At 35.3% G+C, this 19,031-nt stretch overlaps 1 protein-coding gene across 1 annotated transcript in view; it reads left to right on the top strand.

The window, feature by feature from the left end:
- Window positions 1-19,031, top strand: part of DMD (dystrophin) — a 2,686,579-nt gene that overhangs the window by 920,721 nt on the left and 1,746,827 nt on the right. Inside the window, exon 18 of the mRNA XM_049766737.1 lies at window positions 6,956-7,079. Within this exon, the coding sequence (XP_049622694.1) occupies window positions 6,956-7,079 (124 nt within the window). The remainder of the gene's footprint in view (window positions 1-6,955; window positions 7,080-19,031) is intronic.

The following is a 19,031-nucleotide window of genomic DNA, read 5'->3' as shown; positions in this document are numbered from 1 at the left end:
TATAAAATTTTTATGTGATGGGTGATGGATAAATAACTTCTCCCAATCTGAGGAGAGTCTTTTACTATAGTTTGGTCATACTTTTTCTTTGCAGTGCAGGAACACCTTAGTTTCATATATTTATATTTTATTTAGTTTACTTAGTTACTGCTGAATACCTCTGGCATCAGTGTCATGAAGTATTCTTATGTTCTTGGTATATAGCTGACCAGTTTCATCATCACAATTTATTGAAGAGGTTGTTCTTGTTTTACTTCATACTTTTACTCATTTATGAGAGATTAACTCCCCATCTACCTGATGATATATTCTGGACTTTCAGTTCTATTCCATTGATCCAAAAGTTTTTCCTTATTCCTGTACCATTATGTTTTAATTGCTGCAACTATGAAGTGTAATTTAAAATTACAGAAAGTATCATTATTTTCCTGAAGATTGTTTTGTCTTATCCAGGAATTTTATTGTACTATATAAATTTCAACAGTTTTTGATCTATAACTTTAAAAAATAGGTTGTTTTCATAGGGATTTCATGGAATCTGTATTGTGTTTTGGGCAAGATGGTCATTTTGACATTGATCCATCCAGTCCTCAAAACAAAGAATGCATCTCCATGTTAAATTGTACTATTTGATTTAGTAGTGATTTATAGTTTCCTTTGTATAAGGTCATATTTAGAAAATCCCAAAGACACCACAAATAAAGCTTATTTTTTAACAAATTTTAGATAGCATAAGAACAGTCCAACAATATACTATGGCAATTATGAATTGGTAACTTTTAGAACAAGGGTTTGTTTTATTAAATAAGGATTTCTGTATTATTATTTACTGAAAATATTTATATGTAAATTCACATAAACACAAAGATAGCTCTTAGTTTAGTTTAAGCAGGTGAGACTGGCATTGGTCTAATTTTTGTTGTCCTTATGCATTGGATTACTGGTCCCACCCTAATTCATACTCTACCCTCCTAGAATATGACCTGGTGATAAGATTATTGGATTACTCCTTCTCCACCCTAGGGTATTTGACCCGGTTCTTGCAAATAAGAAGTCTGAATTTCAGAAGGGAAAAGTCCTCCTTTAGTCGCCCTCATTCTTAGGAACAGAATTGTTGTGTGGTGAGATTCCTGACCTGAGTATATACTACTTTTGGAGCCTGGAGTCCGTTTATACATATGGAAATTGTAACTTGATGAAGTAGACATCATTTGTAACATATAATCTTGAGATTAAACTTTGAACTAAAATAATTTTTGTTATAGGTACACTTCTCTTATATTTTGAAACTTCTAGAAAATGCAAAATATCTCTTGGGGCTGAAGAGATAGCACAGCGGCTTTTGCCTTGCAAGCAGCCGATCCAGGATCTAAGGTGGTTGATTCAAATCCCAGTGTCCCACATGGTCCCCCTGTGCCTGCCAGGAGCTATTTCTGAACAGATAGCCAGGAGTTACCCCTGACCACCTCCAGGTGTGGCCCAGAAATAAATAAATAAATATATATATATATCTGAAATATGATCTCGCTTCAATAATAGAACCTTTGCCACCCCTCCAAATTTAAGACATAGTTGACCTGTTTTTCAGTACTTTGCCCACTTTAATTTTGTGTATATGTTAAATGTCCTTTAGCAATTGAGATAAAATTGATTCGCAATAAAAAGAAAACATACTTGAACATATAGAATAATATTTTTCATAATTACCAAAGAAAATAATTTTGTAAATATATAAAGGAAGTAAGATTTTTTCTTAGTAGATAAGAGGGTGTAGAGGGTTTGTATATTGGATAACATTAGTCTGGATTTAAGGAATATAGTGTGTTTATAGAGAATTTAAGTCCAGAGCATTATGTACTATTAGAAGAGGAATGAATAATAAAGATTATAGTTATGAGTAAACCATTAGATATAGAGACTCATAAGCACAATCCTAATTATCAGTATATCAACAATAGAATTTGAAGGGTTTAAATCTAAAAAGAAATGACTAGATATAATCCATTTTTGAAAGAAATAAAAGTGCGGATAGAATAGAAGATTTAACATGGCATTAGAAATAATTATTCAATGTTTTTTGAAGGATTTAAAAATGTAATTGACTTATCATAAATTAGGGATTAAATACCTAGCCTCAGATAATACTAAGTACAATAGAAAATACTACTAGCAAAAATCTGGGAAGAGTAGATAGTTTTACAAACATGTCTGGCTTTTTAATTAGGTGAGTGTTAATTTCGTCTACATCTCAGCATTGAAAAATAAGCCATTGAAAAACATTCCAGAGCAATGAACATTTGAAAACCAGAGGGAGGGCCACAGAAAGTGATGAAGCAGTAGCTGCCAGATAGATAAAAAACAAACTGAATGTGCAGTTGTTTCAAGGAAGCTAGATTCTGAGTAGGAGCCAAGACAGAGACCTTGTTCATTTTGCTAAAAGGAGTGGAAATGTCAGAGACTAAGATTTGAATCTGGGCCATTGGCACTCAGAGAGATTACACGGGAGGCCTTTTGGAACTGCCACAGCTTCCCCTTTACCCTTCATCCTCATTGTTAGCAAACAATATGGGATTCTCACAGATAGAACAATAGCAGGAATGACTCTGGAGCTAAATTGGCTCCTAGAACTCAGAACTTAGAGTTCACTGGCAGGGGTAATGTTGGATGATGTGGTCTAAGATACCTGCATATGGGATGGAAAAATTGTGAAGAAATTAGTATGGTAAAAGCCCCAAGTACAAATAGAAGCAAAAAAAGAAGATAAAAAACAAGATTAGCCATGAAATGTCATAGAAATAAATCACGTCAGAATTCAGTTATAGGCACCACCTATTGTCAAAGGAATCAAGAGTTCACATGATGAAAAGCAAAAGAGAAAAACAGAAAAATGGCTAAGAACAGTACAGACTCTCAGACATTTTACTTCATTTCATTTCAAAAATATGTTAACATATAAACTGCGTGTCTATGAATACTTAGTTAAAACACTCACACAGTGCCCTAGAAAAATTGGAAATCAACTTTTAAAATGTACTGGATATCAAAAAGTTGTATATATATTCTTCAAGTTTTATGAAAAGTGCATATTCAAACTCTTCCTAAATTTATAAAATATGACCATCAGTAAAATTTAATGATAAAGTGCTTCTTCATAAAATCTGGCATCCTGTTGCCTGAATTGATTTGAATAGCTAAAACTCCCTGCCAACTGGTGCTTACCCTTGACAACTACACAGAGTGGGAAGCAAGCAGATATTGCTATGGTGTTTACTCCACAAAGCCTTCGTTATGTGGACACAACCAATTTAGGTGGCAGACCTTCTAGATTAGCTGATTTAATTCTAATTTATTGGAAAGATGTTTTTTGCTTATTCTAAAGAAGTCACAGTGTGAGCTAAGCCCATTTTCTGTATCTAAATAATTTTATTTTCTAAAATGGATGATTTGCTCAATCAAAACCATTGATCATGTAGAGAGCTGCCTTTCAGCTCTTGTGGGTTGTAATGTTGTGTTTGGAATAGACTGAGCACCTAATATGAATTTTATGGCTGAAACCAAATATTTGAATTTTTATTATTTTAAATTAAGATGGTAATATCTTAACCACAGAGAGTGTGGATCAAACCAGTGAGCTTCAAAATTAGAAATCTCATTGTACATTCAATATTTCATAGACAAGCTAAAATGGATAAATTCAATCAATCAACTTAATAAAGGAAGAGGATAAAAAGTAACAGTTACACAAAGGAGTCATGTTCTGTATATAAACATAAATTCGAATGAGTCTGAAAATATTTGGTATGCTTTTTAGTCAAACTACTATGAAGATAATTGTACAAATTAATCTAAAATAGCCAACATAAGGAATTATACCAACTTTTTGAAGTTTGTAGTTGACTAAGAATTGGTAAAGTATTGCACTTCTTTTTAGGAGACATGGGACTTAAAAGTGATATAGAGAGGCCCGGAGAGATAGCACAGTGGCGTTTGCCTTGCAAGCAGCCGATCCAGGACCAAAGGTGGTTGGTTCGAATCTTGGTGTCCCATATGGCCCCCCGTGCCTGCCAGGAGCTATTTCTGAGCAGACAGCCAGGAGTCACCCCTGAGCACCGCCGGGTGTGGCGCAACAACCAAAAAAAAAAGTGATATAGAGAGATCAGAGCGGTGGTGCAAATGGAAAGGCATCTGCCTTGTGCACAGTAGCCTGGGATGAACTGTGGTTCGATCCCCTGGCACCATATGTATGGTCCATATGTATGGTCCCCCAAGCCAGGAGTGATTTCTGAGCACATAGCCAAGGATAACCCTTGAGTGTCACTGAGTGTGGCCAAAAGACAAAAAAGTTTTTTTTGAATGAAGGTTTGTTCTGGAAGGGCTTCTTGAATAAAGGACAGAATAATATATACAGTTAAAAGCACTGTTAAAGTCTTTATCCTAAGAATAATGCAAACATTTGAATGATTTTTTATGAATGTGGGTAGCACTCAGTGATTTTATAAATGAAGGTAATATATTTTTAAAGATGATCATTTTACCAATAGTGAATAACACAAATGGAAGTGTTCCATATGGGTTGTTCAAAGAATCAGTTAGGACTCAGGACAGAAAGGCATTTATCCAAAAGAACTAACGCGCACACTGTTCATTGCAGTACTCAGTACAGTAGTTAAAGAGTCGGAATCAACCTAAATGTCCTACAACAGATGTGTGGATCATAAAGATGTGGTACATATATACATAAATACATAATATATACATATATTTATATGTATATGCACATATATGCATAAATACAGTGAAGTACAAAAAAACTCTAAAGAATAATGCATTTATACATTGCTCTGCAACATGGATAGAAGTGGAAGCTATAATATTAAATGAAATTAAAATAACTGCATAAGGGAATGTAATAGTTTAAATTGGGGTTGCCTAGAACATGCTTGGTCTAAGTGTATAGTGAGTAAAAGAAAAGAAATAGTGTAGAGGAGGAGAAAGATGTGAAATAATAGTGGATAGGGATCAAGGAGATTCAGAGACATTTGGTGGTATTAGGGACAGATCTAAATATTCAAACCACGGAGTCAATAGCACTGACATTATGAGACCCAAATTTCACCAACTAAGAATAATACCTGTTATGTCACAATGGCAGGATGAGTAGGGGAGGTATGGGATGGACTCTGGGAACATGTTGGAGTATGGAGCAAGGTTGAGTCTGGTGGTAGTATCTGTGCCAAAAACATTTTGTCTCAAACTCAGCTATGAATAACTTTATAAGTTATGGTGCCTTCAATATAATAAATATATGACACGGCTGTGGCTAGGGCATAAGGCACTTTACATGCATATGGTCAACCCAGGTTTGATTCTCACTATAATCTGAAATCCACTGAGAACACAGGAGTGCTTCCTGAGCACAGAGTTCAGAGTAAATATTGGACATAATTAGGCATGGCTCCAAACCAACAACAAGAATAGTGTCTTATCCTGGGTCACTCTGGAGATCTCTTTTTTTAAGAAAATATGTCACCTCTAAAGGCCCCCAGGATATTTCAAGGAGTTCCACAGCAAAAGACAAGGAAACTAACCAGTAGGACATAGGAGCCAGAAAAATAAATTAAGACCAGAAAGAGGGTATGATTTAGAAAAGATTGAGAAACATTGATTTAAAAAGCATTCTGTAATACCACACATGGGAAGCGGAGGGATGGAATCATTCAGCTGGTTCTCAGGTACAAACCAGATGTGCTTTCTTTTTGCTTGGAGAACACAGACATCCAAGGTGGGGGCACCGAATTATTTTTTTTTTCTGAAAAGGGACATGATAGGTCAAATAACTTGCAGCCTCTGATCTGGATTGACTGGTTTTGTCACTAGTAATGGCACTGTGAAAGGTGCCTGCTGTGGACATTGTGAGAAAAAGATTCAGAAGAAATAGAATATTTATGCTGAATATTTTAGCTGAGGGAAGGGGAACTCTTCTCTCTGCTAAGGACCATTTAGTTACCGAGAAGATAATGTGAAGCTAAAGGCAGAGAGTTTGAGTGGTAAGGTATTTGTCTTGCACATGGTCAATACCGGTTTAATTTGTGACACCATAAATGGTCCACCAAGCACGACCTGCAGAGTTCCTATACCATAGATTTGGGAGTAATCCCCAAGCACACCGAGTATGACTACTAATCCCCCCAATGAAATATCTATAACAATCATTAATATCATCTTTAGACCATATATTATAGGCAATCTATCCCTGTGAAATTGATCAGAAGCTTACAATTGGCTATTACCTTCTCTACCAGAGAAATAGGATTTATTGAACATCATATAGTCTACTGACTCCAAGTTGCCCAATCCTGGTTCCTGGTTTAGACTTTTAAATTATATATATATACAACACACACATATATACATATAACCCACAGAATCAACAGCATCAACAACATGGTAAGCAATGAACCCAAGCTATATCAATAAACATACAAATATGCTTATTAGGGAGGAAACTTGGGAAAATTCACATGGATAGATTGAAAGTTAAAGGCATACACAAAAGGCATGCACGTCAGAGTTATCATTTAATGGGGGCCTCCAACAGTATTTTTTGTTTGCTATAAGTGCTTCTGAAAAAAGAGGATTATCTTAGGAAGCAGGAACTTTGCAGCTAGTGCAAACATTCAAGCAGAGGCTGAGTAATAGCTTATGGGGGTTACAGTAGAGGTGATTGCTACATTGAGACAAATACAATGACCTCCATCATCATAAGACTTGGTGATAACTGACTCCCAATTTTGAGCAAACCTGACTGGAAATAAGAGTGCTATTAACAGTAATAGGAACATTAGGCAGGAGTCTCCGATTGGGAGGAGAATGATAAATGTAGGCTGAATACTTTTTTTCATATAGAAGAAAGAGATAATCAAGAACTAATGACCCTTATTCTCTCCTGTCTTAGGTTGGATGTCGATATAACCGAACTTCACAGTTGGATTACTCGTTCTGAAGCAGTGTTGCAGAGTCCTGAATTTGCAATCTATCGGAAGGAAGGCAACTTCTCAGACCTTAAAGAAAAAGTCAATGTAGGTTAAATAAACATTTTGAAAGTATTTCCCTAAACTTTTTCTGCTTGTAATCTCTCTGCTTTGTAATCTGTTTCTCTAAGAGTCTAAAAGATTGAAACAATATGATATGATGTGTTTCAATAAATCTTAAGAATATGTTTTTGATCTCTAACAGAATCAAAGCATAGCCTAAAGAAATCTTTGCTAGTTCTGCTGTGACTGACCAGAAATACATTTTATGAACCTGCTTCAGTGTTTATGTTACTTAGCTGTAAATGAAGAATTGTTTGTTTCTTGAACTCATATCAATGCCTCTTCATGCCTCTTCAGTGTTGTCTATCACTTCAAGACTGGTATTTAGCAAACTTGTAGAATAGAATAGACCTTTAGAAATGCTATTCTTAGGAACTTGCTTATGCTCTATCACCAACAGCACTTGTTCCTTATACTCATTAATATTTGTCATAAGTTAGGGGAGATTTGCATTTTTGGATATTTATGCATTGTATTACCATAATTAACACATGTCCATCCTTTTAAAATATTTATGATCTGAGATAGTTTGCTGTTTTTATTCCCTATTGAGGTATTATAGTTTTGCCCTTTAAAAATAGGCCTTTTTTAAAAAATAAAATTAGTAAGAGCTGCTTTATCTTTAGGGCTATTATGAGGACTTTGATTTTTCAATTTTGAAAGAATGAAACATCCGCTTGGGGTATATAATTGGCAGTAGTTGGTAAGAGAATTTCGAACAAGCAGTAAATACTCTGTGGTCAGCAAAATGAAGAAATTATTTCTTATGACTCAATAATTCTAGCTACATGAAGGTTATATGTGTGTTTATTTGGTCTACTTTGTCATTAGAACATTCAGTTTCATTAATTACAGAATCTATTAGATTTTTACAAATATAACACTATTTGAGATAAAGCTAATACATGCTGTGTGAATGGAACTTTAGAGAACAAAAAAGATCTAGGAGAAAATCTATTTTTGAGGCAGCTTGAGGGGAAGAGATAATTTCATCAACCATTCACAGTTAACTGTATTTATAGATAAAAAGCTATTTTAAAAACATTACTAGTTTTATAAGCTTCTGTATCACATTATTATGGACTCTAAGTTTCAATAAATGTAACTCTGATTATATTGTTTTCAGTTTTCAGTTAAACTGAATACCAACATAAGATATATCACAGAAAATTAGTGAATTGTGTTATTGAAAAGATTTTTTTACTTGAAGGTTTATTATGTTATGATTGGTGAAGGAATTTGGATGAAATTTTATATTCAATCAAGATTATATGGATAATTGCAGAGGCTGTATTCTAAGTATATTTCAAAGTTAATGTGACATGGTCCACCACTGCCAGTACAAGTCACCTTGGACAGACATTATTTCATTTAAAATTATATTCATTTGAATCTCTTTCCTGCTACTTCTATCTCTTTTGCTTGTCTAGTGCCAAACCTGGATCTGTGCTCAGAGATTACTCCTGGTTCTGTGCTCAGAAATCATTCCTGCTTGGGGACCCATGCATAGTGCTGGGGATCAAACCATGTTGACCACATGCAAGATGACTGTTATACCTGCTTCTCCATCTCTCTGTCTTTCTCTAACTTCCTCACTCTGATTCAGTTCTAGCAGTTTAGGAGAAGGTATTCAATCCTGTTATCATATAGTGACCCAGAAGCAATTTTTTGTTGAATCAATAATGTCAGCAATGACAGGCTGAAGGTGCTAATAAATACATTCAATATTGTTTGAGTGGTTCTCTGATGCTCATAAGTCACTTTTATCAACTTCACTCATTTTCTAAAATAACATCATTCTTAATTGCCTGCTAAAATGGTGCATGAAATAATTTACCTAGACATTTCCTTCAAGCTAAATGTAATGTATATGTATGAAAAATCCTTGAGAGAAATACGCAGTGAGAGTGATAGAGATGCAGTTTTAGCCTACAATAATTTTCCTATTTCTTCACCTGTCAGTCTCTTTGAACACATGGGAGGCTCATTGCATGAACTTGAGTGGTTTTCATTTATTTTCTAGACAGCCATTAAACATAGCTAAATATTACCCTGTTTCTCTAGATTCCTTTATTATTCTCCAGCACTTTCATTCAGTTTGTTTATTCCAGGATGTAATTGGTTGAATTGATATTCTTTAAGAATGAATGCATTTTTTTCTCCATTAGTCATGTGTTTTTGGCGCACAAGTAACAGTGCACCAAAACACAGAGCTCTAGGCCCTGGATGGCTACTGTTTTTGACATCCATGAACTTATTACAAATATAGGATCTTAGACATAATATATCAGAATTTTCATTTGAACACAGGTTGTGGCTATTCCCCTTACCTTAGTCCAACCTTGGATAGAAGAGTCTGCAGCAGATTTGGTTGTCACACAGTACAAAAATAGATTCAAGGGAGAAGAGCATAGGGCCAGAGGGCTAATAGCTTCTTGGATAGAACTGAACCTGCACTGTATTTTTCTTGCAAACTTTGATTGACCAAAAATGGGTAATTGACCTGGTGGGTGGAATTACCAAAACAAAAAGTACTTATGGTAAATAAGCATTAAAATGTGTCTCTAATCCAGCCTAGGTGGTTTTTTTTTACAATTCAAAAAAATGGAAAAAAGGGAAAGCAGGGAATGATCTAAGAATTAGCTCCAGGTGTCTACAACAGATGATGATTTTAGCATCTGAACTTTAAGATTCAGTCTTTCTTTGATTCCTGAATATAGCTTACTGCATGCTGTTAACATTGGCTTTGTTCAGAGTTCTTGTCATCCAGTGTCAGATTTGAACCCATGCTCAGGTAATGCCATAACTATAGTTTGAAAGCAATCTCATCCGACCTACAAGGTGAAATGATATAGCATATGGGAATGTGTAACTATAGGGTTCTCATGAAAACCCTCCTACCAAGGCCTCAAGGGCTTTACCATCTCTCTGGAAACTGTTTGCTTATACTCATTTCAAGTCATATTTTGACCAAAGTCCATTGAAAAGGCTCAAGCAATTAACTCTACATTTCTATTATCTCAGCTATTTAATATATTGGTCTAAATGTGTTCCCTTGTTTATATGTTTTTTAATATATATTGTAAGGGCTTATTTCTGGCTAAGGAGACCCTATGGTACAGCAGATTCAACCTGACTTGGCTGCAAACAAGGCAAGTTCCATGCCTGCTGTACTATTACTTAGCCTCTTCTCTTCTATATCTTTACTTTTTTGCACTTCTGAGCTCTTCTTTTTACCCACTTGAGCTGTTTTGTGACTTCCCTTATGTTATTTCAATGCAGAAAATTCTAAGACTTTTCCTAAGTCAAGATTCTATCCCTTCCACTCATTTTATCGACACTGCTTTTGCTCTCAAGAACACTACAAAGACTCATGAGTTTTTCAAACCCTGATTCCTTTAAAATTACCACTCTCTCCATTTCTCAGTGTCCATTCTAAAGGTATCAATACTTTTTGTAAAGTATTGTAATGTAAAAATACTTTTTCCCTTGCATTCAGGCCAGATGGCCAAATCTCATTCTGCATTTTTCAGTTATTTTTCAGTCTTCATTATACTGTTTTCTCTCAGAAGTTGTTGGCACGTGGCACCCAATCTCTTTCACTCCACTGTGACTTAATTCTAAATTTTATCAGTTCATTGGACTGCCTTTCTAGCTCTAAAAAATCCCCATTTTCCTAAACTGGCATGTCCACTATTCATTTGCATAAACATACAATAGACATTTCATATCTTACCATGACTCTGTTCCTGAAGTAATATAATTTAGCAGTCAAGAATACTTATGCACACATTTTCTATGCACCCAAACAATATCTATTTTAACCTTGGATTTCTCACCTATTATCTCAGGTGTTCATGAATCTCTTAACCTGATCTACTGTCCACAAATGCCAAGTTCCCCACCTCTGGGAGTGACAATAATAATTTTCATATCAGGTGGATTTGTGTTCATAGTCTCTTTCCATCTGCCTTGGTGGATCTGTCTTCTCTGTGATCACAGTCCCTTACTCTATTTATCTCTGGAGGGATTTGTGTCTGGCTATATACCTGTACTTTCAGTCTTTCCTATTTTTGGCATCAGCCTTTATTTTAAAGTACATTTTAATTGAATTACCTTGAGATAAACAGTAACAAAGTTCTTCATGAATGAATTTCAGTCATACAATATACCAACACTCATCCCTTCACAAATGCATATTTACCACAATCAATATTTCCAGTTTCCCTTCTGCCTTCCCCACTGTTCTTGCCTCTGTGGAAGATATTTTTCTTCTTCTTCTCTCTCTCTCTTTCTCTCTCTCTCCTCTCTCTCTCTCCAATTCTTTATTTTAAACACTATGATTTTCAATGTTATTACTGAAGGTGAATTGTGCATATCACTTTTAGCACCCAGTTCTTGTCTAGAATAATAACTTCCAGCTATCACTGCCATGGTGGCCCTTTATGTGCCCCAACTGCACCCCCAATGTTTATCACAAGCTTCGCACTATGACCCTTCTCGCTCTTGTCTCTACTCTCGTTGGATATTATTAGCACATTATCTTTCTTATATACTAAAAATGAGTATGAGCATTCTATGTCTATCTTTCTCTCTCTGATTCATTTTACTCAGCATAATACCTTCTATATCCACCCATATCACCAGACTTTAATAGAATGTTTTTTATCTTTGAGAAAATTCCCTTCTCCCATAAACAGGCATTTTATTTTTCTGTGACTTACTCAACTTCTCTGTCAAATTGAAACCTGTTAACCTCTTTATTCTTAATGAAATTCTTCCACCCATCTCTTGACTTATAGAAATATACTTATTATTAATTTTTTTTGTTTTTGGGCCACACCCATTTGACGCTCAGGGGTTACTCCTGGCTATGCACTCATAAATCATCCCTGGCTTGGAAGGACCATAGGGGACGCCGGGGGATAGAACCGTGGTCTGTCCTACGCTAGTGCTTGCAAGGCAAACACCTTACCTCTAGCGCCACCTTCCCGGCCCCGAAATATACTTATTTTAAATATATTTTACCATTTGTTTCAACTCATTTTTTCCCTTAATATCTATTTTAAATTTGTTCTCCCCTTATATTTCATTAGATTGTTTTCAGTCCATCCTATTTTAAATTGCACCTATTTTCTAATGAAACTGAAATATACACCTTGAGCTGTTTGTCCTCTAAAGCCCAGACCAATGTGTCTAATTGTACAATAGGCAACTTCAATTGAATGTTTGTTTGCAAACTTAAAATTAACCTCATCTCCCCAGTCTTCATTTATTCTTTTTATTTCCCATTCCAACAGTCTTACTGAGAAACCTAAAACTGGGTCATGTAAATTTTTTCTCACCATTCTCAAGTTCACAAGTTGACAGTTCAATTAATCTCACTCCCTTAATAGCTCTTGAAAGTGTCCAGTTCTCCCTATTCACACCACAGACCTGATTAGAGCTAATATTGTGACTCTGTTTAGTAGAACATTCCTAATTGGTCTTCCTTTCCCCCTTTCCACCAATGGTATAGTCCTTTAGTTTTCCTAAGAGTTGTTCCTAAATGAACTGATTTAAACCCAATTTTTATCCTCGTTTGCCTCTGTTTATATTTATCCATAAAGTAACCAGTGATACTGGGAACTGGCTTGACACACTTAAGGATTTCTAGGTGTTGTGATCATGTTTGTTGCTAATCTGTGATAGTCTGTTATTGTAGCTAGACTGTGATGCCATCAGATATGAAGAACAAACCATGAAAAAGATGTCTTTATGATTGTAGTGGGTCAAAAAAAGGCATTACCTCTTTGTAAGTCATTTCTCCATTTAGATACAATTAATAGTGTCCAAAGCTCCCAACCTGCGTAGATGTCATGACCATTTTCACTCAGGTGGCATTGATTTTTCTTTATGAAGCAATCCTTGCTGTATTAATCTAAATTTCAAACCAGGATATTCAGATCTAAAATTATCACTACTACATTTTTTAAAATTTTATTTTATCGAAACCGTTGTGATTTATAAAGTCCTTCATAGTTGGGTTTCAAACATAAAATAAATCAGGGAAATTTCACCACCAGTGTCAGCCTCCCTCCACCAATGTTCCCAGAGTGAATCCTAAACTACTACCCTTTTCCCCTGGCCTGCCAGTAGAACAGACCCATTTTAAATTTAGATTGCTAAAGTTTGAGTCTCTTGATAGCAAAGTTGTTGCCTTTGGCTTGAATATTTATTTTTGTCCTTTTTTTAACAGCACCAATGCACCTTAGACTGCTTGGTCCTTGGCCCCCATATTTCATAGTTGTGTTTCTCCTTTCCACTCAATATATTTCCTTCCCCTTGCTATACTCTAGGGCCAAGGGTGTTTGAGAAAACTCCCATTTAGACCATTGCTTTTCTTCATGAGTTATTCTAAATACCACATATCAGCGATATTACTTTGTATTTATCCTTCTACTCGTTTACTATATTTAACATAATGTCTTCCAGTTCCATTCATTTTGCTAGAGGTTGCATTATTGCATCATTCCTTATAGCTATGTAGTATTCCATTGTGTGTGTGTGTGTGTGTGTGTGTGTGTATACCACATCTTCATGATATCTCTACTTTTTAAGCAAATGTTTTGACTTGTGGCCTTGACTATAGTCACACTTTAGGGTAACCTAAGTCCTGCCAAGCCTAGCAGCTCTGGGAACCATGCTTTCATCATTCTCATTTCATTTCTTTTTTGGCACCTTGTCAGTTTGCTTTATTTTGTTATTCTAAAGATATATCCCTGGTATCTTTGGTGGATGACACTGGAAGATTCATTCTTTCTCTGTGATCTTCTTCTTCTTTTTTTTTTTTTTTTTTTGGTTTTTGGGCCACACCCAGCGGTGCTCAGGGGTTACTCCTGGCTATCTGCTCAGAAATAGCTCCTGGCAGGCACGGGGGACCATATGGGACACCGGGATTCGAACCAACCACCTTTGGTCCTGGATCGGCTGCTTGCAAGGCAAACACCACTGTGCTATCTCTCAGGGCCCTTGATCTTCTTGATGCTCACTAGGATCCAATTTCTCTGCACTCAACTTATTTCCATCTATTGCATTATAAATGAGATGGTCGGCTTTGGGAAAATGGTGTGCAAACATCATGTTGGTATAACATGATATATATTTTTTTACTTTAGCTTGAATTTACTTGTTCTTGGTATATAAAGGTCTGATAAAATGATCTTACAGAATATAGGTGATGTTTGACTATATGAATCAGATACTTTTATTCAGTACAGACAGGGACATTTTGAGAAAGTTTGTGCTGCCAATATCAAGGATATTATAACTTCTGAATAAACATTTGAGTGAATAAATTACTTTTTCTGTCAAAGGGCAAAACTTTATTAAAAATGTTAAGTGAAGAGAAAATTAATTGCTTCTAAAGTCAGCATAAGTCTCTGGAGAATCTAGAACTTACTTTCATATTAATTATAGATGTCATGAAAGGAGGAAGCCTCTGAGATACCTATAAAGGAGAGGACAGAAGTGTTTGTAATCGAGTTATTAAAGTCTTACTCAAGTTAACTTTCTAGATACCCTGAAACTTAAAAAATAGCTTCTTTTTTTATCAAAAATCATTACAAAACTATAGATTGCATAACTCAATTCTCTAATTTTTTTGAAGTTAGATATTTGGGATTCAGAATTTTTTATCTCAAATTATTTTTATGAACACCTACTCTATTTTAAAAAATAACAGCACATTGCTTGTGGAATTGTTTAGTGATGCCATTTTCTGAACGGATTTTTAATAAGTTATGTATTCTAGATGCATTAGCATCTGAATAGCAGAAATACAACATATAATGAATAGATCTTGAGTAGTTAGTATTGTATGTTAAAATAATTTCAAAACTATTATTAAATATTGAAAACATTAATATTGACTTGTATTTGTGTAAAATATCACATTATGTATAAAAATAATATAATTATCATGTAATTAAAATTTATACTGTAAAATATAAATACATTTAATATGTTAAACATAGTATCATATAATATATATATATATATATATATCTGGAGAGAAAACACAGATACAGAGAATCTGAGGTAGAGGTATTAAAGAAAATACCAAGGTCAGAAACATTTTTATGAACAAGGTTATTTACAACATTTCTGTTATTTTTGCTTAATTCTCTAAGAAGCTTTGCATTTACATAATTACTAAAAACATTTAGAATATTGAACTTAAAAATAGAGGGAATGCTGAGAGCAAGTACCAGGGTGAAGGCAATTTCCTTGCACAAAGCTGACCCCAGTTCAGTATCTGGCAAAGCATATGCTCCTTTGAGCAACACCCCCATGGTTTGGGTAAAGATAGTGAGATATTATTTAAGTCAATCAAAAAAAAAAAGAAAGAAAGAATCCCCAATCGTCTGATACCAGTGAATTATTCTTCTAGTCATTCTTTAGTGGTGACAAAGCATGTAATCATTGCAAGAGTGTTTTCACAATCTGAAATGCAGGAAGAGCTTAATTAGGGTACTTTAAAATATGAGCCTCTCTATTACCCAGTCGGGAGTGCTTGTTTTCCTGGTACTGTGTCGAAAGGATCTTAGGGAATATCATAGGCAAGAAACATTGCACTCTTTTGTCTTCCTAATCAGTTCCGCATTTCATAGTCTCAGAGAGGTACTTGAATCGTGACGATGCATTTTTAGTTTCTCCTTATGAAACCACCACCTCCTTCTATTCTATCTGATCATCTTGATATTTCATTCCATTTTGTGATATTCAGTTTTTTCTTCATTCCATTTTGTGATATTCAGTTTTTTCTTGTCTTGTGATTTTCTATTCCTTATTCGTGAAGTCATTGAAATGTTGGTGAGAATACCAAAATGGTGCTTCAGATTTTCCTTAACTAGGCCATTTTCTGGAGTTTATGCTTTCCATTACATTTTCAAAATGGTAAATTCTCCTTATGCCATCCCACATTTTTAGCTTTGTGTTGGACATTTTTATTTTTTAATCTGCCAGTGAATCAAACAAGTACCTATGCATTTTTTATTTAAAGCATACTCATAATATTCGTATTTTTATATTTGGATAATTACATATTACTATTATCAAGACTTGCTGGAAGTGTTACTAGAGGTTAGATAAATAATGTGCCCCTTTCTGAAGCTAATTCTAGTTCCTAGAAGACTTTTATTTAGTCCAACTGTATTGAACTTGATAGATATCCAATGATGCTTCTAAATAAACTATATTTTTGGGTTCTTTTGGGGGGGCCCACACCCATTTGATGCTCAGGGGTTACTCCTGGCTAAGGGCTCAAAAATTGCCCCTGGCTTGGGGGGACCATATAGGACACTGGGGGATCGAACCACGGTCCTTCCTTGGCTAGCGCTTGCAAAGAAGGCACCTTACCTCTAGCGCCACCTCTCTGGCCCCTAAATAAACTATTGAGAAAATGGCTGGGGAGATAGTACTGCAGATAAAGCACTTGCCTTGCATGCAGTGAAACTTGGTTTGCTCACTCATACAGTTCCCCTCCAAAACCACCAGGAGTGATTTCTGAGCACTGAGGTCAGTCCTGAGCATAGCCAGGTGTGCCCCCATCGCCACATACAAAAAAGATTTTATGAAAACAAGTGAAGAGATTGTGAAAAATGCAATAGAAAAACTAAAATAGCTTAGATAAATGGTTTGAATGAATCTAAATTATCTCCTCTTTCTTAAAAATGGAAAAATTTACAAAAGTGAGATTATAAGTAATACTCTAGGCTATAGTACAGCAAATAAGCTTGCAGGCAGTCAACTTGGGCTCAATTTTCAGCACTCCATATGGTCCCTAGAGCACTGTTAGGAGTGATTCCTGAGTGCAGAGCCAGGAATAAAGCCAAACATCACCAGTTGCACCCTCACCCTCCAAAAAAGTAATACCAGTATTGTCCCTTTCTCTGCTAACCATTAATTTGGTTTTGTAGTCTGTATATGTTTAATTTAGATCATGTTTTTTTTTATTTTTACATATCGCATATGAGTCAAATAATACAGTCACATAACCAAAGTTATAGAAGTAGAAATGTTTTTATTCAATATTTGAACCCTAAACACATGTGTGTAAGTTCAGCTCCCTTTCCAAGACTCTGTTGCTCTTACTCTGTTGACTTATTTCTCTGAGAAGACTACTTTTTATATCAATCTTGAACTTGTTCTTAAAATTACTGTGATTCATCTGAGCAAGCACATTTGCCAATTTGTTTGGGACATTCTCAAATTATCCTATTTCATTTGTTGCAGCTTAATTATTTTAAGACCCTCATTTTACTGTAAAATGGTCTCAGCGTAGGAAACACATTGTGAAATAGCCTCTTTATTTTTTTTGGCCACACGTGACAGTGCTCAAAGGTTACTCCTGGCTCTGTGCTTAGAAATAACTCCTGGCAGTCTTGGGGGTGGGGAGAACCTGTCAGTACCAGAGATCAAACCCAGGTTGCAAAGCAAACACCCTCCTTGCTGTGCTATCACTCTGAAACAGGCTCCTTTAACTCTTTCATATTTCTTGGAAGTGTCATATTTCTTCAGTGTCATATTCATGTGCTACAAGTCCATTGATTGCTGTTAGTATTTCTCTTTTTTCCAGTATACATCTTTATATCAATGTCAGTGAACAGAACAGATCATCTAAATTTTGATAAATATACAGTGGCTGGCCCTTAATTGCTCTTTTTCAGACTTAAATTCCTACTTATCTCTGGATACTCAGGTTTTGTATAATAGACATCTGTCATTGAACTGTACCCAGAGTCGGCAGCAAGCCTATAGATTACCAGTGTTCATTCTAAGGTTCCGGTAAACTTTCTCATGTTTAGTCCCCTTGATTCAGTGTTTGGAATGTCAACCCTGACTCTATCACATATTTGAGTCCCCTATCCTGAAAATTGTAATCAATGGTGTTCAAACCTATTATATTGAAAAATAAATTAGAAATAATTGACATAATCTATAATCTGACATGCCAAAAGTCTTTCCCATCAATGCTAACATGGCCCAAGGCCACTCCTGTCAATTCTTAGCTATGTGTCTGACAGTTCAGTGCTTAGGCCCAGTAGTTTTGTTCGCTGCCTAACGATTCACCTTAGTAGTGCACAGAGGTCCATGCAGTGCAGAGGTCTGATTTCAGGAACCTACATGCATCCCAGCCCTTTGAGCTGGCTCCCTGGTTCCTAGGTCCTCATTTTAAATCGAGTTATTCCATAGTTCTCTTGTTGTGTTTCACTCTCTTCCTCCATAAATCTGGGAATAACAGTGATTGTTATTTCACCACTGGTAGTTTGTGGTAATTATTGTTATTTTATTTAATATACAATAAATGGATGTGTGACTCATGAAATATTTAATTAAAATTATATTCCTAAGATAGTCAAGTATGTTTCCTTGCTCTTAGAAGCACTAAATGTTTATTCCCTTAGAAACTTAGCATAAAGCAATTATGATCGTGCTCCTTAGAAGACTATTGATAACTTTCGTTATTTATAAAGATAATGACATAGTTCTGATTTGACACTATGTAAATGCATGTTTGAAAAAGAAAAAATAAGGGGGAAAGAGTGATAGTACAGTGGGGAGGGTGTTTATCTTGTATGTTTTTGTGCTACTTTTAATCCCTGCTACCCCCTATGATTCAATGAGCACTATTGAGTGTTCTGAGTGTAGTAATATTAGTATGCCATGAAAATCTTTGAATTATGGCCCCCAAGAAGCAAACATCATAGTAAAATAAACATAAAGAAATAAAAGAGACAGAAATAAATGGTACTGTAGACATAGCGCTTGAATGCGACTTACCCAGGTTTGAAACCAGGCCCTCATATGGTTCTCTGAGTTCTGCCATGAGTGGCCCAAATTAAAAAAACAGTAAATGAAATGACAATAAATGAAAATATAATGATATAAATAAAT

Source organism: Suncus etruscus, chromosome X, assembly GCF_024139225.1.
Source record: "Suncus etruscus isolate mSunEtr1 chromosome X, mSunEtr1.pri.cur, whole genome shotgun sequence".
NCBI classification, from domain to species: Eukaryota; Metazoa; Chordata; class Mammalia; order Eulipotyphla; family Soricidae; genus Suncus; species Suncus etruscus.
This window is presented reverse-complemented; position numbering and strand designations above follow the sequence as displayed.